The 22,081-nt window shown below is 35.8% G+C and overlaps 2 protein-coding genes and 1 pseudogene across 6 annotated transcripts in view; all 3 read left to right on the forward strand.

Annotated features, from left to right (window-relative positions):
• The window catches only part of LOC140973350 (E3 ubiquitin-protein ligase MIEL1-like), a 7,022-nt gene extending 5,547 nt beyond the window's left edge, over positions 1-1,475 (forward strand). Inside the window, exons 11-13 of one of the 3 annotated variants that reach the window (XM_073436069.1) lie at positions 821-859; positions 1,014-1,169; positions 1,245-1,475. In XM_073436069.1, coding sequence (XP_073292170.1) covers positions 821-859; positions 1,014-1,139 — 165 coding nt within the window. In that variant the 3' untranslated portion in view covers positions 1,140-1,169; positions 1,245-1,475. Of the gene's footprint in view, positions 1-820; positions 860-1,013; positions 1,187-1,244 lie in introns of those variants that run through there. The other 2 variants (XM_073436072.1, XM_073436068.1) reach the window with 2 other exon arrangements.
• Positions 1,476-5,652: 4,177 nt separating this feature from the next.
• On the forward strand, positions 5,653-14,002 carry LOC140972086 (uncharacterized; annotated as a pseudogene).
• A 4,182-nt stretch (positions 14,003-18,184) lies between these two features.
• On the forward strand, positions 18,185-19,756 carry LOC140972143 (bidirectional sugar transporter NEC1-like). 3 transcript variants are annotated; one of them, XM_073434613.1, is made up of 6 exons: positions 18,185-18,330; positions 18,423-18,459; positions 18,547-18,664; positions 18,827-18,988; positions 19,073-19,192; positions 19,268-19,756. In XM_073434613.1, the coding sequence occupies exons 1-6, from the start codon at positions 18,282-18,284 to the stop codon at positions 19,526-19,528; spliced, it is 747 nt and encodes a 248-aa protein (XP_073290714.1). In that variant the 5' UTR covers positions 18,185-18,281; the 3' UTR covers positions 19,529-19,756. The 3 variants fall into 3 exon arrangements, with proteins under 3 accessions (XP_073290714.1, XP_073290713.1, XP_073290712.1); XM_073434612.1 differs by having other exon boundaries at positions 18,186-18,330; positions 18,547-18,757; positions 18,845-18,988; XM_073434611.1 differs by having other exon boundaries at positions 18,189-18,330; positions 18,547-18,757.
• Positions 19,757-22,081: the final 2,325 nt, after the last annotated feature.

The raw sequence follows: 22,081 nt of genomic DNA on the forward strand, positions 1-22,081 counted from the left end.
TTGTTGGGGAAATTACACCCCCGAAGCGATGCCAACCACGATGATAATAGTACCCAAAAAATTGCGGAATAAAATAACCAACAAGAACACAAAGATTTACGTGGTTCACCCAATATTGGCTACGTCCACGGAGCACTGCAACTTTTATAACAGGAGAAATATTACAACAAGTGTATACACCAATACACTCAATATTTCTCACACTCCCAACCCGAGTATACCGAGAAAATAATTTCTCTAACTCACACAAAGAGAATTCCCGCACTCAAGAAAAAAATACACTCTTTTTTTCTATGCACTCTCTTTTTATCAAAGCTAAAAAGCTTTTGATTTTGGGATACAATAACTGAAGGAATTGAGCTTTATTTATAACTAATTCTTTCTTTCAGTTTTTAAAACAATCCGATGTGGGATACGTTATTATTATTATTTAATTTAATGTGGGTCCCACCCCATTAAATAATAACTCACCTAACAAATTTTATCCCCCAGATGTGTCAAAAGTAACTCGTTACTGGAGTAAAACGCAAAAATCATTTCATATCCTATGCCATTTACTATCACACTTTGCAATCCTACTAGTCAATCTTTCTTCCATCGTGATTAAACCAACGCAAGATAAGTGGAGCATCTCAGTACTTCTACCAATATTGACAAGAATCTTATCAAGTGAGATCGTTTCCACTCACTAAGCATTTTGAAATAACTTGTGCTTGTCAAGTCAGGTCATCGAGACTTTAATTATGAACGTGCAAAAGATGATTATATTCTTCCAATGCCAGAATCACCTTTTTCTTTTCTTCTTTCTTTCTTTTTACAGATTGAGGCTACTGTAATGCCTGAAGAATACCGCTATGAAGTAAGTTCAAATTAATCGTTTATGAAAATAATTTTACTCTGCAGGTTTCAGTACCATGCAACGATTGTAATAACACCAGCAAGCAAGCTTCCACATATTTGGGCTGTGAAGTGAGTTCAAATAAATCGTTAATGAAAATAATTTTACTCTGCAGGTTTCAGTACTATGCAACGATTGTAACAACTCCAGCAAGACAATTTTCCACATACTTGGGCACAAGTGCTCCCACTGTGGTTCATACAACACACGTGTAATAACAAGTGGGGAGAATGATCGATGATAGCTCAACAGAAATTAAGTTTTTCAAATGGTTTGAGATAAATTGCCTATTCTTTCTCGAATTATTTTCCAAGTGATTCTTTTGATCCATCGTCATTTTTTATAGTTTGGATCGGTCAGGTTTGCAGTGCGACATGCATCTGTCGAGTTGAATTGAAGAGGAAACATGAAGGATCCAAGCCACACAGTTGCGACTCTTCTATGTTGGTGTGTAGCATGTAAAATGTTTTTTCTTGTTTTTAGTAAGCCTGAAAAAACTTCACAGTTTCAGATGCATTCATATTTCTTCATTAGTTTATTTTGTTTTTATTAAGTTGAAAGGATCACGACTCACGAGGGTCAGATACATTCATTTTCTTCCATAGAGTAGTTGTGTTTCTGTTACAATCATTTAATCTTAAAATTATATGAAGACGTGGGGATTTTTGTTCTGTCTCATTCCTTGCAATTACCTCTACATGTTAACATAATTTGCCATTTATCCATAACCATTCAGAAACTTGATAAGAAACTGAATTTGAATATTTTCCCCTCTTGTCCTTGTGCTCTCCTTTTCGCATCATTCCTGAAATTTAAGTTCTCAATAAAGAATTTTTGTCAAATCGATTCTTATTCTTAATATCTCCTATTTACTGCAAGTAAATGTATGCCATCAAGTGATATGCACACACATGAAGAAAACAACCCTATATCATTATGTAGAAGTCTTCCAAGAACTCAAATTTTATTATACTGATATTTTATTTGAGTCAATCATAAAAAAATATTATTTTTAAAGTCAAAAGATTATTTTTTATTATAAATATGAATATGATTGACTCGTCTCACGAATAAAAATACGTAAGATCGTCTCACAAAAGAACTACTATTTTGTAAATATCTCTCAGACATGATAAGACCAACAAAAATATCATGTCTTTGAGGAAAAAAGAAAAAAAATATTATGTTTTGTTATTTTTTACTTTTTTATCATGAAAATTAAGTTTCGTTTTGAATATAAACTTATGGTTCAATTACGAAAGGAAAAAGAAACGGTAGATTTAAATTAGGAATGAAGTTATAATTCAATCTAAAAGACTTTGATTACCAATGGCAAAAACACTTACCATTGATTTCCCTCTATATTGTCAACAACTTGATACTCTCATTCTCAACAATTTTCTTGGAAACTCCAATAGACTAGCAATAAGAATGATCCATCCGTTCCGAAGAATCGTCATTCTTCCAACCTAATCTTCTTTCTCATGAATAAAGAATCCGAATCATGTACGTGAAAATTACTTAACCAGTAATCCATCTCTATCGTGCTGCCTCATATCGAATTGCAGTCGGTGAGTCACACTTTAAAATTTGGTCTATGTCATCATATAAAGAGTACTAGGATATGGACACAGGCAGTGGTCTCTTAATGTGATGGCTGCAAAAAATATTTCAAGCAGACACCAAAACATTTCCCAGACAAAATTCCTCTTCATTTCGCCCATTAGTCGACGGACCGTTAAATTAGACTTTTCAGTACCATGTACCTTGTGCGGATATGGATCCTACAGACGGGGAATACTAGGCTAAGGAAACTTTCTACTTCAGATCAGATACCGATGAAACTACTATATGTTGGTCCCACGTGCGGAATTTGAGATAATATAACAAGCGCTTCTGACTGCTTCTGCCCAAAATGACTTTTCTAGACCTGCAGTCCTCAACATAGCTCTTGTTCTGTCCAACAAGGTTCTGTTCATCCGCTCCGCCACTCCATTCTGTTGAGGTGTGTAAGTCGCTGTGAACTGTCTTTTGATGCCTTCATGTTGACAATATGCATCAAACTCGTCACTGTTATATTCTCCTCCATTGTCAGTTCTCAAACACTTGATTTTCTTTTCTAAATCAAGTTCAACCCGCGCTTTAAAATCTTTGAAGATCTGGAAAGCATCTGATTTCTTCTTGATTGGATACACCCAACATCTCCTAGAGAAATCATCAATGAACGAGACAAAGTATCTCGCTCCTCCTAGGGATACAACCGGTGCTTGCCAAACATCCGAATGAATCAGCTCCAATATGCTTTTGCTCCTGACAGTAGAAGTGCCAAACTTTAATCTGTGTTGTTTACTGGTAACACAATGCTCACAAAAGGGTAGTGACACTTTTGTGAGTCCCGGCAGCAGCTTCCGTTCTGAGAGAATTTTCAACCCCCGTTCTGACATATGTGAGACCCCATGATCTGATTACCGTTAATTACTTACATTATGAGTCGTAAATCAACTCATAATATAATTTTATTTAGAAATAGATTTGCAATAGTCTATTAAATTTTAAATTGGTATATATCAATTTTGTTTAACAACAAAAATAAAAATAACAATGAATTGTCAATTAAATTTAAAAATAGTCCATTTAAATTTAAGGGCAATATTGTAAATAAAAAACAAAATGAGGATTGATATGGTTGCAATGTCATTTTCCTGTACGTGCTTATTGTTGATTGGAGGATGATTTCAATTTGTTCCTTACACAACCCAAGTCATATACGTGTAAAATAATCCAAACAAAAGAGATTAAAGGCGGTGAGGTGATTTCAGAGAAGAGACACGAAAGTACAGGGGAGCGAGCGAAAGCATGGAGAAGCCGACCAAGGAATTTCGTTAAATATTAAAATTTGAAGTACTAGTTGAGAAATTGCAGTTGTTGAGTTACTATAAGTTATTTGAGAAAGGTGTATGTATGTGTGTATGTATGTATATATGTGTATGTATGTATGTATGTATGTACACTCCCATGCCAATTAATGAAGAGATTAGCTAAATAGTTTTAATTAACAGTTTCTTGTATTTTCTCCTATCACATGTTGAGTTGCGAGAAGGGGAACTAATAAATTGATATATATTAAATGAGATGTTCAGATATTTTGTAAATCATATTATAAATTATACCTTGTTTGGATTGTGTAGAGTAGAGTTCTCCTTCTACCAAGTTGATTAAAGTACGCTATAACAAGAGATAAGGTATGTTGCGACCGGGTAACATACGACAAGTATCTGTATTATATGATATATGTTTGATTGATTGGATTGAGATACATGTCTATATGCCTTATTTGTTGAGTTGATGTGACATACATGACATGCACGTTGAGCTATGATCCTTGGATACCCTGATATGATTTGATTTGATTCTGGGGTTTGTGAACACAATGTTATGTTTGGTATTACATGACCCTTAAAACATAGTCATTTGTGGCCCCGATGATTGATTGAGATTTGGGATTTGATGGCGCTTTGTCGACGCTATCATATGATTATCCCTGATTGAGGTCGGTGTGCCAGCTCGAGCATTGATTTGATAGCGATTCGATTGACTCTGACATGTGCTCAGTGGATGGGCATTTGACCTGATACCTCCACGACATACATGCATTGCATATCATATATCATTGTTTAGATATCTGTGGTATATATTGTGGTTGCTTCAGACTGAGCTTTGCTCACCCCAGATGGGGCTGTTGTTGTCTTTGTATGTGGACAATGACAGGTACTCCAGGATATCAGGAGACCGGAGATGGTACTTCTGGAGGGAGTCACAGTTTGAGCTGAGGTTTATGTTTTCCCAGTATATATATGTATCTATATACCGGGTATGTCCCGAGGATATGATTTTTTGTTGTATGAGTTGTTTTGATTATGTGTGGGCATGTTTTATGATGTGAGATGAAATACTATTTTTAGTATTCAAATAACATATTTTGGGCTCATTGTAAAGAAAATTTAAACTCGTTTTCCGCTGTAATTAATTAACCCTAATCAAATTGCATTGTAATAACGATTAGGAGCTAAGGGCCCCACACGGAGTGGTATCAGAGCATAGCTGGGAATGCTCGATTGAGTCTTGTGTACACTTGAATAGGCACAAATGAATTGTACGTTTGTGTTTGAATTATTTGTATTACTTGCTCTTACTTGATTTGATTTGAGTAAGTATCTGATGAGATTGATGATATGAGATGGTGATGATGTGAAATTGATATGAAATGTGATATTCATCTTTTGATTTGTAGATGGATCCCACAAATGAAACTGCGAGTAGCAGTACTGAGAGAATAGTTGGACAATTTGAAGGGTTGTCCATGGATGTAGTAATGGCTCGATTCCAGGATTTGAAACCACCGAGGTTCTTTGGCACTGAGAGTGCAGAAAGAGCAGAGGCCTGGTTGAAAGATATCGAGCACTTGTTTAATATCGTTGAATATTCCAAGGCTCGGAGACTGAAACTTGCTTTGTATCAACTGAAAGACCGAGCAAAATCTTGGTGGGAAGCCGCTGAGATTGGACTGAAAGAGGCCGGGATTGAAGTCACATGGGATGTCTTCAAGGCCCAGTTTTTGGAGCAGTATTCCCCTCCTTCTTATTATACTGCCCAAGAGAATGAATTCAATAGTCTGCAGCAGGGAACGATGACTGTTGCGGAATATGCTTCAAAATTTTCTACTCTGTTGAAGTATGCACCTCACGTAGCCGGGAATGCGAGGGCAAAATATAACAGGTTTGTAAATGGTTTACATCCTGCTTTATATACTTTTGTTGTTTCTGGATTGCCTACCAGCTACGCAGAGGCAGTTGAACGAGCCAAGGCAGCCGAGGCTGGACTTAGGAGAGGAGGTCCACAGTATACTCCTCCACCACCAGTGTCAGCTCAGCAGCCTGCATTGCGTCCAAGGGGTAAGAAGTTCAAGAAGACTGGTTCTGTTTCTTCGTCTTCTTCGAGTTCGAGTGGATCCCAGAGAGGGAGTCCCGTGATTGCTCCTTATTGTAGTTACTGTGGAGGCAAACATACTATCGAGCAGTGTCGAGGTATGTTTGGTACTTGTTATCATTGTGGACAGGAAGGCCATTTCTCTCGTGTATGTCCGAATAGGGGTACGACTTCTGCCCAACCCCAGCCAGGATTTAGAGGTGGCCCCAGTATGATGAGACCTACTGTTCCTGTTCCCTCTTTTCAGCAGTCGAATGTTCCACGATATCGAGGACCGAGTGGTCAGAGTGCCCAAGTCCCTCCTCAAGTTCGAGTGTATGCTATGACCGAGGATCAGGCGAAAGAAGCTCCTGGTGGTGTGATTGCAGGTATTTGCACGCTTTGCGATTATCCTGCACGTGTTTTATTTGATACAGGAGCATCTCATTCATTCATATCTCATGCATTTGTTGCATCTCACGATATTGAGTGTACCCCGTTGTACGATACTTTGTCGATAGCCACGCCAGCAGGGAAGATTATTTTGTCTGAGCAAGTTGTGCATAATTGTGTATTGATATATGAGGATAATGTGATGTTCTTGAATTTGATTGTCCTCCCAATGCACGACTTTGATTGTATTGTTGGCATGGATATCTTGACGACAAATCGAGCTACTGTTGATTGTTTTCATGGAGTGGTTCGATTTCGACCTGTTGATGGACCCAAGTGGAATTTTTATGGCAAGGGTTCCCAAGCCAAAATTCCATTGGTATCCTCGTTGGAAATGTCTCGACTTTTGTTTAGCGGAGATGAGGGTTATCTTATCTACGCTATTGATATTTCGAAGAAGGAGCCATCTTTATCTGATATTCCTGTTGCGAAAGAATTCCCGGATGTATTTCCCGATGAGATTCCTGATTTTCCTCCTCATCGAGAAGTTGAGTTTAGTATTGATCTTGTGTCGTGGACTGCACCTATATCTAAAGCTCCTTATCGCATGGCACCATTGGAATTGAAAGAATTGAAAGAACAATTACAGGATCTTCTCGATAAGGGATATATTCGACAAAGTGTATCACCTTGGGGAGCTCCAGTTTTATTTGTTCGAAAGAAAGATGGTATTATGCGAATGTGTATCGATTATAGGCAATTGAATCGGGCTACTGTGAAAAACAAGTACCCACTTCCTCGTATTGATGATTTATTTGATCAGCTTCAGGGTACTTCGGTATACTCTAAGATTGATCTTCGTTCTGGGTATCATCAAGTACGAGTTCGAGACGAAGATGTGCCTAAGACTGCTTTTCGTACCAGGTATGGCCACTATGAGTTCTCGGTTATGCCTTTCGGTCTCACGAATGCTCCTGATGTCTTCATGGACCTAATGAATCGTGTATTTCGAGATTATCTTGTCCGATTCGTTATTGTTTTTATCGATGATATTCTCGTGTATTCGAAATCGAAAAAGGAGCATGCTGCACATCTGAGACTGGTACTCCAAACTCTTCGTAATGGACATTTATATGCTAAATTGTCCAAATGCGAATTCTGGATGGACAAAGTAGTATTTTTAGGCCATGTCATTTCGAGACATGGCATATCTGTTGATCCTGCTAAGGTTGAAGATGTATTGAATTGGCCGAGACCTACGAATGTTCCTGAGATTCGTAGCTTCATGGGTTTGGCTGGTTATTATCGTCGTTTTATTGAAGGATTTTCGAAAATAGCTAAACCTATTACTCAACTGACACAGAAGAATCAACGATTCATTTGGTCAGATGAATTTGAAGCTAGTTTTCTTGAATTGAAGACGAGATTGACCACAGCACCTGTGCTTACTATTCCTTCAGGTACCGGAGGATTTGTGGTGTGTACAGATGCGTCTGGTAAAGGTTTGGGCTGTGTTCTGATGCAACATGGCAAAGTGATTGCTTATACGTCTCGTCAATTGAAATCTCATGAAACTCGTTATCCTGTTCATGATCTTGAATTGGCTGCCATTGTATTTGCTCTGAAGATTTGGCGCCATTATTTGTATGGAGAAAAGTTTGTTATTTATTCAGATCACAAGAGTCTGAAATATCTCTTTTCTCAATCTGATTTGAATATGAGGCAACGCAGATGGATGGATCTCTTGAAGGACTTTGATTGTGAGATTCAATATCACCCGGGATCGGTAAATGTTACTGCGGATGCCCTTAGTCGGAAAGTTCATGATTCTGTGTTAGCATCTGTTTGTGTCGCCAAAGTACACGAGGATATATGTACTTCTGGTTGGACGTTTCACTCGAATTGGAATTCTGTCACTGTCTCAGCATTGCAAATTGAGCCGAACTTGATATCGAAAATACGAAAGGCCCAACGAAGCGATGCTCAGATCCAAAAGTCGAAAGAACTTGTATCTACAGGACATCAGTCTGGATTTCAGATTTCTTCTGATGGTTCTTTACGACTTAATGGTCGGCTGGTAGTTCCTGATAATTTTGATTTGAAATCTGCCCTTCTTCGAGAAGCACATTGTAGCAAATACAGTATTCACCCTGGAGGTCGAAAGATGTATTTGACATTGAGACCCCAATTTTGGTGGAGACGTATGAAGAAGGACATTGCTGAGTTTATTTTGAAATGTCTTGTCTGCCAGCAAGTGAAAGCCGAGAGAATGAAACCTGGAGGATTACTCCATAGTCTTGAAATCCCAAAGTGGAATTGGGAACATATTGCTATGGATTTTGTGACTCATTTACCTCGTTCGCCCAAGGGCTGTGATGTTATTTGGGTTATTATTGATCGGCTTTCGAAATCTGTCCATTTCATTCCGTATGAACGGACTTATCCTTATAAGAGAATGGCCCGTTTATACATTGAGAATGTTGTGAGACTGCACGGTGTGCTAGTCTCAATTGTATCTGATCGTGATCCCAGGTTTGCTTCTAAATTCTGGGGTAGTTTTCAGGAAGCGATGGGTACGCGTTTGGCTATGAGTACTGCTTATCATCCTCAAACTGATGGCCAAACTGAGCGTACGATTCAAACGTTAGAAGATATGTTACGTGCGGTTGTGATGGACTTCAGAATTGGATGGCAAGATGCCTTACCATTGGTTGAATTTTCTTATAATAATAGCTTTCAAACGAGTATTGGTATGGCACCGTTTGAAGCCTTATACGGGAGAAGATGTAGGTCACCGTTATTCTGGGATGAAATTGGTGAAAGACAATTAACTGGACCTGAAATGATACAGGAAATGAATGATAAGGTTCAGTTGATTCGACAACGGATGAAAGCCGCTCAGGATCGTCAAACGAGTTATGCGAATAAACGAAGACGACCCTTGGAATTCCAGAAAGGTGACAAAGTGTTTTTGAAAATATCTCCTTTCCGAGGCACCGTTCGATTTGGCATGCGAGGGAAGTTATCTCCTCGATATGTTGGTCCATACGAGATCCTTGATCGAGTTGGGGATCTTGCTTATCGGTTGGCATTACCACTAGCTTTATCTGCCATTCATGATGTGTTTCATGTTTCTATGTTGAGAAAGTATGAACCAGATCCATCACATGTACTTGCACCTGATGAGGTTGAACTTGATCCTTCTCTTTCCTATGTTGAACAACCTGTTTGCATTATGGATCGGAAGGAGAAAGTATTGCGAAATAAATCGATCCCCTTAGTTCGAGTACAATGGACACGGCATGGTGTGGAAGAGTCGACGTGGGAGTTGGAGAGCAAAATGCGAGATTCATATCCGCATTTATTTGATTCTATGTCATCTGTTCCATTGTATTCGATGTATAGTGATCCATTTACTGATTTTAGTTTTGATATGTACTATAACTGGTGACATATAATTATATGTTTGCCAATGTTATGTATATAGAGATGTTTGAGATTTCGAGGACAAAATCTTTTAAGTTGGGGAGAAATGTGAGACCCCATGATCTGATTACCGTTAATTACTTACATTATGAGTCGTAAATCAACTCATAATATAATTTTATTTAGAAATAGATTTGCAATAGTCTATTAAATTTTAAATTGGTATATATCAATTTTGTTTAACAACAAAAATAAAAATAACAATGAATTGTCAATTAAATTTAAAAATAGTCCATTTAAATTTAAGGGCAATATTGTAAATAAAAAACAAAATGAGGATTGATATGGTTGCAATGTCATTTTCCTGTACGTGCTTATTGTTGATTGGAGGATGATTTCAATTTGTTCCTTACACAACCCAAGTCATATACGTGTAAAATAATCCAAACAAAAGAGATTAAAGGTGGTGAGGTGATTTCAGAGAAGAGACACGAAAGTACAGGGGAGCGAGCGAAAGCATGGAGAAGCCGACCAAGGAATTTCGTTAAATATTAAAATTTGAAGTACTAGTTGAGAAATTGCAGTTGTTGAGTTACTATAAGTTATTTGAGAAAGGTGTATGTATGTGTGTATGTATGTATATATGTGTATGTATGTATGTATGTATGTACACTCCCATGCCAATTAATGAAGAGATTAGCTAAATAGTTTTAATTAACAGTTTCTTGTATTTTCTCCTATCACATGTTGAGTTGCGAGAAGGGGAACTAATAAATTGATATATATTAAATGAGATGTTCAGATATTTTGTAAATCATATTATAAATTATACCTTGTTTGGATTGTGTAGAGTAGAGTTCTCCTTCTACCAAGTTGATTAAAGTACGCTATAACAAGAGATAAGGTATGTTGCGACCGGGTAACATACGACAAGTATCTGTATTATATGATATATGTTTGATTGATTGGATTGAGATACATGTCTATATGCCTTATTTGTTGAGTTGATGTGACATACATGACATGCACGTTGAGCTATGATCCTTGGATACCCTGATATGATTTGATTTGATTCTGGGGTTTGTGAACACAATGTTATGTTTGGTATTACATGACCCTTAAAACATAGTCATTTGTGGCCCCGATGATTGATTGAGATTTGGGATTTGATGGCGCTTTGTCGACGCTATCATATGATTATCCCTGATTGAGGTCGGTGTGCCAGCTCGAGCATTGATTTGATAGCGATTCGATTGACTCTGACATGTGCTCAGTGGATGGGCATTTGACCTGATACCTCCACGACATACATGCATTGCATATCATATATCATTGTTTAGATATCTGTGGTATATATTGTGGTTGCTTCAGACTGAGCTTTGCTCACCCCAGACGGGGCTGTTGTTGTCTTTGTATGTGGACAATGACAGGTACTCCAGGATATCAGGAGACCGGAGATGGTACTTCTGGAGGGAGTCACAGTTTGAGTTGAGGTTTCGTGGTCTTTCCCAGTATATATGTTATGTATCTATATATACCGGGGTATGTCCCGAGGATATGATTTGTTGTTGTATGAGTTGTTTTAATTATGTGTGGGCATGTTTTATGATGTGAGATGAAATACTATTTTTAGTATTCAAATAGCATATTTTGGGCTCATTGTAAAGAAATTTTAAACTCGTTTTCCGCTGTAATTAATTAACCCTAATCAAATTGCATTGTAATAACGATTAGGAGCTAAGGGCCCCACACATATGCCCGAGCTTTCTATGCCATAACACTGTTAATTGTTCTACTGAACCATTTGATGCAACAGCTAGTTCTGCCTCCTTGTGTGTTTCTCCCAAAAGTACATACAGATTTGCAGCAACTTTTTCCGCCTTCATAACCACAAGCGCGCCCTTCACAATTTTAATGATCTCATTCTCGATACGAGTTTTGCACCCGATGTCATCCAATTGCCCCAAGGACAAAAGATTTTTCGTCAGTCCTTTCACATATCGTACCTCCTGTATGATGCGAATGGTGTCATCAAATATTTTAATTTTGATAGTACCGACCCCAACGATTTCCAAGGCATGATCATTTCCCATGAATACAGATCCTCCTGAGACTGGTTCATAATGGTCAAACCATTCTCTCCGAGACGTCATGTGCCACGTCGCTCCTGAATCCATAATCCATGTGTCACAAAATTTTTGTCTGTCTTCTGCAACTGTTGCTGCTTCGCTGAATAATATTTCACCACTGCCTGAAGTACTGGCCACATTTCCTTGAGAACTTTTATCGATACTCGTACACTCTTTCTTGAAGTGCCCTTTACCGCCACATTTAAAGCAATAAATATTTTTCTTCTTACTTCTCGACTTTGATCTACCTTGTCTTTGGCTCCCACAGGAGTCACGGTCCATAAATCTTCCTCTTATCATCGGTAAAGCCTCTGCATGCTTCGAGGTTATCAACCTATCTTCCTTATTCTTGCGCCGACTTTCTTCTCCGAGAACCGCAGTTAAGACATCATCGAATCTTAGAAAGCCCATAAGAATATTGTTGGTAATGTTGATGATAAGTTGATCATATGAATCTGGTAGATTTTGAAGTAGAAGCTCCGCACGTTTATTTTCCCCTATTTTATGCCCCATGGAAGTGAGTTAGGCAAATAGAGTATTTAGTGTGTTGATATGGTCGGTCATCGATGAAGATTCCGCCATCCGAAGAGTATAAAGCCTTCTCTTTAGGAAAATCATGTTGTGTAGCGACTTGACCTCGTACATCTTTGTCAGAGTATCCCAGATAACTTTGGCTGTTTTTATCTCAGAGATACTTGACAATACTTCGTCTGCTATAACCAAGTGTAGATTGGCAACAGCGTTGTCATTCATCTCATTCCACTTTCCATCATCTGTAATCTCCACCGGTCTATCTCCAATAGCCGCCAAGCAATTCTCCTTTCTTAAAAATGATTGTATCTTTATTTTCCACAGCATAAAATTGCTTCCGTTGAACTTTGCTATCTCGTACCTGTCCGCCATTATGTCTACAACAATTTTAGTAGACTGGACAAAATAATCCCGCCTTAAATAAAAAATCTCAAAAAATCTTTTCTGATGTGGAAGATCAGTCTAGGCTGCAACCACAGAGCATACTCAAAATTTTAAGAAATTTTAAACCAAGGCTATGATACCACTTGTTGGTCTCACTTGCGCTAATTCGAGATAATAAAACCCGAAAATAAAGAATAAACTGGACACCGAGATTTACGTGGAAAACCCCTAAAAATTATTATGGTAAAAACCACGGGCAAGATGAAAAGAATTTCCACTATAATATTTTGTGGTGTACAACTCACTCACTGTGTTTCCAAAGAGAACGCACACTCTCTTAATACAGGAGAACAAACACCTCACAAATATTATAGAATATTATAAGATGAGAGAAAACTCGAAGAAGGGATGATTTGAAATGAAGGAATGGAGCTCTATTTATAGAGCCCCTGTCAGTGTGAATACGCGTTAAAAACGCGTTGCAATTCAGCCGACCACGTTTTTTTTTTTCAACCAATTATTCTTCAGCCTCTTTATTTGACTTTTCTGCCGACACTATAATCCAAAACTTGGCGTTTGGATGCGGTTTGTACAACGAAATTCATATGGGAAATATCCAACCAAACAAGAAGATTTCAGGAATAATGGGATTAGGCTGGAGGCACCAATCCTTTGTGAGCCAAATCATAGCTCAAAGCGACGGGAAATTCTCCTATTGTTTTCCTCCTCTATCAAAAAAACATGCCTAGAACATATCTAAGATTTGGCAGCAGTGTAATAAAGTCCCAGAATGATAAAACTACTACATTCTCTAAAGTCGAGATCGGTACAAGTTATTACGTAGAAATGCAGGGCATCATCTTGAACAAAACAAGCGTTCGAAGTTCGAACTAAAGAACAATGCCCGCGCAGGTGGGTGCACAATCGACTCTGGTAAGTGGTACCATATATTATTAAAGAATCATCTCGCCAGCATTTGATAAACTAAAAACTCAGCTGGAAAAGTACTTCTCAGGGTTCAAGAATCTGAAGAAAACAAAGGGTGGATTGGGGTTCGAATTGTGATAAGAGAGAAATAATCCTAAAGGGTACGTAGAACAACCTGACGGACGTTACTTTTCATTTAAAGGGATCTGGGGCTGACTTCGTCACGAAACCGGGAGCCGTTTTCGAGGTTATCCCCGCTAGCTCCAAGATGTTTCGCAAATCTCGCGAGTATTTCTGTTTGGCAATGGTTAGGACCAATTTGACATCTATCATTGGAGCAGATGAATAAGAGGATTACTCATGACACCAAGAATAAGCAAGCAGTTGTTTTTTTTTATGCCGATGATTGTTTTAAAAAACCAAACGATCGATGTTATGTTTTTTTTATTTCACGATTTAAACATTTTTTCATGTCAGTTTTAAATGTTACAAGTGTACTTTGAGATATTATTATTGTTATTTTTAATTTTCAAAAAATAATAATAAAAATTAACTGCATATTCTGATGCATGTGCATATCTTTTGGTAATTAAATATCAATCAAGCTATCCAAATTTGGCAATTTCCCTCCATCCTTTCCATCAACCAAATTTAACTATTTTGTCACACATCTCCTTATAAAGTTCTTTGATCCATCTTTCTTTTCCAATGTAGGAAATCATTAATAGCACTAAATATTTCAACAATGAATCTAAAGACCATATTAAAAAACACCAAGTTTTTTTCGATCGGTATAGAAGGTGTGAGTAGTCAACTCATGAGCCGCTTGGTTTGCGGATCTTCGAAAATGATTCAGAACAGCTTCATGTTCAGCAGAGCTCATGGATGAGATGGTGATGACAAATTATATAATGATATGCTTGTATGATCAGCTCGTGGGGACTAATGCAATAGTTTGCAAACTGCTCTAATCGGATAAAATACAATGGGTACACCATGTACTCCACTTGTAAGAAATATGTATCCAAATCAAGTAATTAAAGCAATCTCATTGCCTACACTATTACCAAACAAAAATTCCCATAATTGGTTGTTATTCATTCTCTCTCGTCCACAACACTCATGACATTCACAATTAATTAAATCGTCTAGATTACTTTATCAAACTACATGTTATTCAGATACTTATGCATTTAATTAATTTGCACGTTCATTAATTATTATCCTTAAACATATAAACATTCATTAATATGCATCCATGTAATGAAAATAATTGTCACCAATATGTCTCATTGTGTATCTTGATTATTTGGATTGTTTACAGCAACAAAAAGAAGAAAGATTATTTATATTTTTTATTTTTATTATATTTTACTTTCATTTCCCAACTAAAAACTTTCGATTCTTCCACAATGCATTTTTGTATGTTTATTAAACGTCCCAANAAAAAAAAAAAAAAAAAAAAAAAAAAAAAAAAAAAAAAAAGCAAAACAAAACACAAACAAATTTCGTCCAAATTATATTTTATTAAATGTCAAAAATAATCTTCAACCTCCGAAAATACTAACAAGGTATAAATGTTAAAAGTCAACACATAAATACTTAAATCCAATAAATAACGATCATAAGCAGAAATAGAATGGCTCGGATCAAATGTTCCCCACATCTAGTCCGTCGTCATTTCCAGTCAGCGCCACCTAGTCTTCTTTACCTACATCGACGAAAACTAATGAGCTTAAAGGCCCAAAATGTTCTTCCGAAAATAATAAATATTATATAATAAAATTCAAGACATGCATTAACATTATTCTTCAAGAATTGAACATATAAAAATATTTTTTTCCACCTCAGATTTTATAAATAACATAAAATAACTAACACTTTCCCTTAAATCTTCCACAACTTCAATTGTCAACTAGAATTCTCAAATAAAATTTTATGAAATGTGACTCATGATAAATTTTTGCATGGATCTTATATTTTGGTTTAATTCCCTAAAACATATCTTATTTTTCTAACCTAATTCCCCGTAACATAAGTTAATGATAATTGAGAGAGCACGTGATTTGTTGTAAGAATGATCCATTTTTGTGGACTGCTTCTTAAATAATTAATTTAATTTCCTGATCAAGAATCATTGTAATAAATAATATTAATCTGATTTTGCTGCTTCGAAATAGGTTCGTGGGAGACTAATGATTATATAACTGAGTTCGTAATAATCAAATTAGTTATTAATACAGCTGTACGTAGATTGTATGGATGGATCATTAATTTGTTTCCCCAAATTTCCACGTTTCTTGCTAAAAATATCTGAGGCGCCTTCCATGGACATTATTGATGTAATCATTCAAAAAAATCGTCAAATGTTACATCCAGCAACAACCTATTTAATAAAAAAAAATTCGAACTTTTACAAAACGAATATTATGTCTTCATATCGAATTGGTGGAATATATGAGCGCTTGACCAATAGTCAGGAGTATGATTTCCCTACAAATCATGGCGGAGCCAGAAATCCAATACTATCCGGGCTTTTTTAAAAATAATACATGTCAATTAACTTCATAACAATTAAATTTTTTGGTATAAAATCTTAATTTTTTTGGGCTCTCTCTTCCTTTTTTACTTGCCTACATCGGCTAAATACAAAAATTTTAATTGTTCGTATTTATTTTTCCATTTGAGCTACGCAAGCTAAATACAACTTTGGACCAAAACATTATTAAGATTGGAACTTAGACCTAACTCAACCCCAAAAGCTAGCTCAAGAGGGAGGATTGTCCAAGCTCATATACGCAAGTCTCAGGTATTTTATCCAACCGATGTGGGACAACTAACACACCCCTCTCACGCCCAGGAATGGGCATCTGGAGCGTGAAGTTTGTAAATGACCCAACTATGGGCAGAACGGGTGGTACAACACATAACGGTGGAACCCGAGCTTTGATACCATGTTAAGATTGGAACTTGGACCTAACTCAACCTCAAAAGCTAGCTCAAGGAGGAAGGATTGTCCAAGCCCATATATGCAAGTACCAAGTATTTTATCCAACCGATGTGGGACAACTAACACTCCCCTCTCACGCCCAGGAATTGGCATCTGGAGCGTGAAGTTTGTAAATGGCCCAACTATGGGCAGAACGGGTGGTACAACACATAACGGTGGAACCCGGGCTAGGATACCATGCTAAGATTGGAACTTGGACCTAACTCAACCCCAAAAGCTGGCTCAAGAGGGAGGATTGTCCAAGCTCATAGACGCGAGTCTCAGGTATTTTATCCAACCGTTGTGGGACAACTAACGCACGCCTCTCACTCCCAGGAATGAGCATCTGGATCGTGAAGTTTGTAATGGAACCAACTATGGGCAGAACGGGTGGTACAACACATAACGGTGGATCCCGAGCTTTGATACCATGTTAAGATTGGAACTTGGACCTAACTCAACCTCAAAAGCTAGCGCAAGGAGGGAGGATAGTCCAAGCCCATATATGCAAGTACCAAGTATTTTATCCAACCGATGTGAGACAACTAACAAACATCAAAATAAAAAAGTTGAAAATAGAAAGGTTCATCCGGACTACAACCCAAGTAGGACATAAGGTGGCTCCGCCCTTACTTACCAACACTTTCTCTAGCAAACATATCGCAAAGAGTTTGTCAAGTATGGTTACCTAATCAGCATGGTTTAAAGGCTATTGCATTAGACAAAAAGTTTGACCAATGTGAACCAAAGGTTGTGGCTACGTGTTCGTACAAAAAATATTGTGTTTTTTAGACCATGTACCAATAAAAAAACACAAAAAGTCACGTGAGACGATCTTATAGATCAATTTCATTAGTCGAATCTATTATTTGGGTCATCCATTAAAAAGTATTACTTTTTATGCTAAAATTATTACTTTTTATTGTGAATATCGGTAGGGTAGACCCGTCTCATAGATAAAAATTCATGAGACTCTCTCACAAGAAACTAACTCTAAAAAAAATTGGAAGCAAATTGAACTGTCCGTTAGAATTTAGATTTGGAAATGGGATTTTAATTGATTGCATGAAGAAAAGCCATATTAAACGCAAAAGAAAGGCGTGGATGTAAAATGTGGAGTCAGTTCAAAGAAATAAACAAACCTTAACTGATCGAATGCGTCCAAGGTCCCCAAACGTGAGCATATATATTTAATATCGTCTCATTACATATTTGAAATATTTAATCGAATATCAAATTATTTTACTCGATAATCCATTAATATTAATATTCGTAGTTTCTGTAAAGTTAACGATTAAACACAAGCAAAACAACCACAAAATTCTTCAACTTTCTGTTCAAGATTTGAGCTAAATCTCAGCTGGCTCTATCAAATATTGTGTTAAAATATGAAATTATTTCATTTAATTATAACCAATTAATTAAACGATTTTTTTCCCCACAACGTTAGTTCTCTTATTGAAGTGCAAGTTTCCTAATTAAACAATAAAAACCAATGCATTGGTTCATTCTCATTTTGTGTCCAAATACACGTAATACTTGGAAACACTCTTCCATTGCTAGCTATATAATCTTCACCCAAATCATCAATCCTTAAGCCAAGCCAGACTTGAAAACCAAGAACTTCACTGAGTCAAGAATGGCCATTTCATCGGCTCATCACTTGGCCTGTGCTTTTGGCATTCTTGGTATATATTATCCCTTCCTTCCTGAAACTAATGTGATATTTCTTTAATTTTTTGAGAAATTGATACTGACTTTTATATTGTTTTCCTTGAAGGCAATATTGTGTCGTTCTTGGTTTATTTGTCGCCGGCGTAAGTATTTTAATTCGATCTCGATCTTTCCATTTTTTATTTATTTATTTATTTTTTTTTTTTTGTGATTTGAATTTGTTTTTGCAGCCCAACATTTTACAGAATATGGAAGAAGAAATCCACAGAGGGATTCCAATCATTCCCTTATTCAGTGGCGTTATTCAGTGCCACTTTGTATCTATACTACGCTTACCTGAAGCAAAATGTACTCATTCTCATTACGATCAACAGTATCGGATGTGTTTTCGAAATTTTTTATCTAACAATCTTCATGATTTATGCAACAAAAGAATCCAAGGTACTACGCAGAAACTTGTGTGTAGAATTCATATCTTGATCCATTTAACATGAGAAATCATTTGTTAAGGTGTTCGCCTGCAAACAGCTCCTCTTGATTAATTTCATGTCACTCGGATTAATCATTGGAGGCACGAGTCTTCTTTCAAACGGGGATAATCGAGTCCGAATCGTGGGTTGGATATGTGCTGCCTTCTCTGTCAGCGTTTTTGCTGCTCCTCTAAGCATCATGGTACGTACGTCAATTCTCGACGAGTTCATGCATAATTTTCAAAAAAAAATAAAATAACCATATATAAATTTAATTTCCATGCAGAGGCAAGTGATAAGAACCAAAAGCGTGGAATTCATGCCATTTTCACTTTCTTTCTTCCTCACACTTTGCGCCGTCATGTGGTTCTTCTACGGTCTCTTGATCAAAGATTACTATATTGCTGTAAGTTCAAATATAATTAATAAATTAAATTTAAAATAATATATTAATTATTTTCATCTAAATTACATGTGACAGGCACCAAACATTCTAGGGTTTTCGTTTGGAATCATGCAGATGATATTGTACATGGTGTACAAGAATAGGAAGCAGCAGATTCAACCTCAAGAAGCCAAGATACATGATTTGAACACCATCAAGGAACTTAATAAAGCACAAGAGAATTCAATGGACGTCGAAACGTCGAACGGTCACGATCTCGAGATCATCGTCATCGATCATCATGGTGATGAAATTCCTGGTGCACTTGTTATCCGGTCTAAAGAACCAACAAACTAACATAATTTTAAGGTTTACTGTCCACAGTAATATTATATATGTAATGATAATAATTCATTTCATTCTTAATTGTTTGCATGAATTAGCAATAAACCAGACAGTGGCGATAGAGTTTATTTATCTAAGTTCTGTCCAGTTTTTTATTATTTTTTTTTAAAAAAATGTATCGATAAAGCTATGTAATTTTAAAAACTTATGCAATACCAGCTTTGCGACATATAAGACCAACTATATATATCTCAACTATTTGATGTATTATGTAACGTTAAATAATATTCATGTATTATGTTACACACATAACGTGTATGCCTTAGTGACTAACTATATATAATAAAATAGAGTTCACCCAACAGTCAAAATTATATCAAGAAGAGGAAACTTTCATAATTAGGCAAAAATACATTTGAATCTAAATGTCCACTGATGAAAAGATGAAAAGAATATATAACCACCAATTCAATAATTCAGTTAATCAATCAGTTTTATCTCATCTAATCCCTTTTTGCACGAATTTGTTCAAAAGAAAATGTTTCTAAATTTAGGTCATTATTCACTACTTATGATCAAAAAAGTGATTTGCCATCGGCAGAGGTAGAAAACAAAAGCTATAACTAAACTTTTTTTGGAAAATTCGATGCTGCAATTGGGCACTGCCAATTTGAACAACCCTAAGGCTAGAATCGAGTTTCTCCTTTTCTTGAAGTGGAAAATCCTATTTTGTTTTACTTGAATTTGTGATATATTTGAGTTTAGAATAAATATTTAGTCTAGTAATTTGTATAATATATATAATATATTTGTTTTCTTTTATTCCACTTATGTAGACTAGATAAGCTTATTATTCACGGAATAATTATATTTATTGACTGCACAATAATTCAACTTCGTGATAAATCATTTGGAGGATAACTAATAAAAATCATTTCAAAACTTTCAAAACTGTTGGGAATTTAACCGAAGTCCACAATGGAATACACAAGGAAGGTGATGAGTTTATAAAATGGAAGATATCATACGAGGTCTTTTGAGTAAAGTTTAAAAATAAATTAATGAGTGCTTAGGCTCAAAGTGAAAAATATCATATCATTGTGAAAAAATTTGAATTCCATTATATAACAAAAACGACAAAAATTAAGAATACATTTCCTTACCACAAACTCATCATTTTCTCTCACCTTACAATTGTCTAAAAACTAAATTATTTTTTCTTGAAATATTTTTTGCGTAAAGTTCAAAAGCAAATTCATGAGAGCTTAGACCCAAAATGCACAATATCATATAATTATAGAGATATGTAATTTCCATTATACAAAAAAAAACGATGAAATTAAGAATAAATTTTATGTACCACAAACTCATCATTTTAACGAAAATCAAGAGTTTATAAGATGAAAGATATCTTCATTGGTACGTAATTTTTTTGGCAAAGTCCAAAAACAAATCCATGAGAGCTTAGCCCCAAAGTGAACAATATCATATCATTATAAAGATACGATTTCCATTATACAAAACAACCAAAATCAAGAATAAATTTTATGTACCACAAACTCGTCATTTTCTCTCACCTTCCATTTGTCCAAAAACGAAATTATTTTTTATTGAAATATTTTTGGATAAAGTCCAAAAGCAAATTCTTAAACGACCAAATCAATGATAAATTTTATGTACCACGAACTCATCATTTTCTCCCACCTTCCAATTATCAGAAAGCTAAATTATTTTTTCTTGAAGTACCGTTTGGATCATTTATAAAAGAAATTAGTTTGATATTACTATACAAAATTATAGACAATATACATTGGTGCTACCCGATCCATAGGACCAAGAGAGGAGTATTTATTCTTATATGTGTGGTATATATACTGAAAAATTATGGTCACAGTCGTCTGTTTCGAATAATTTGACTGCAAACTTTGCTCTTATTAAAATACGTACTAGCTATTTGGCACACGAATAACATGTATTAATAATTATTAATTTAAATATATGTGATATGAAATTTATATATAGACAAGTCTAGAAGCAAGAAGGGAAAGTGGTAAAAACGATGGAGTTGACGAGATTCCTTAGTAACAAAGTAATTTGGTTGAGTTTTGAGTCCAAAAGTGAAAGCAAAGTGTGATTGATTGGCCATCAACGACTCAGTCCCATCGTACAAATCAAACCACAACACTTTTTTCTTTGTCTAATGCTAATATTGACTTATCTCCCCAATATTATTACACTATCTCGTCATTGTCAGAATCAATAATATATCACTGGTTTGAATTCTTCTTCTCCAAGTACAAGTACAATAATTAGTGTACTCTGATTTCGCCAAGGGAAATTTATTTATTTATTTTAACAAAGATTATTGTTTTAGCTTCATATCATTATTATTTATTACAGCACTCAACGATTTTTTGTACTAAATTTGTTTTACAAATTTTTATACGGGGGAAAATGAAAACTTCAATCATTTATTTTGTTTTTTTTATATTATATATACTAGATGAACTCAACAAAATATGTTTTATGTGAATGTATTTATTTTTTATATTACATTATTAATAG

The sequence above is a fragment of the Primulina huaijiensis genome, chromosome 3 (assembly GCF_012295235.1).
Source record: "Primulina huaijiensis isolate GDHJ02 chromosome 3, ASM1229523v2, whole genome shotgun sequence".
Lineage (NCBI taxonomy): Eukaryota > Viridiplantae > Streptophyta > Magnoliopsida > Lamiales > Gesneriaceae > Primulina > Primulina huaijiensis.

Coding starts and splice junctions, on each gene's coding strand:
- LOC140972143 (XM_073434611.1), top strand. CDS start 18,282: ATGGCCATTTCATCGGCTCATCACTTGGCCTGTGCTTTTGGCATTCTT. Junction 18,758..18,826: donor ATGCAACAAAAGAATCCAAG/GTACTACGCAGA, acceptor TCATTTGTTAAG/GTGTTCGCCTGCAAACAGCT. Junction 19,193..19,267: donor TCAAAGATTACTATATTGCT/GTAAGTTCAAAT, acceptor TACATGTGACAG/GCACCAAACATTCTAGGGTT.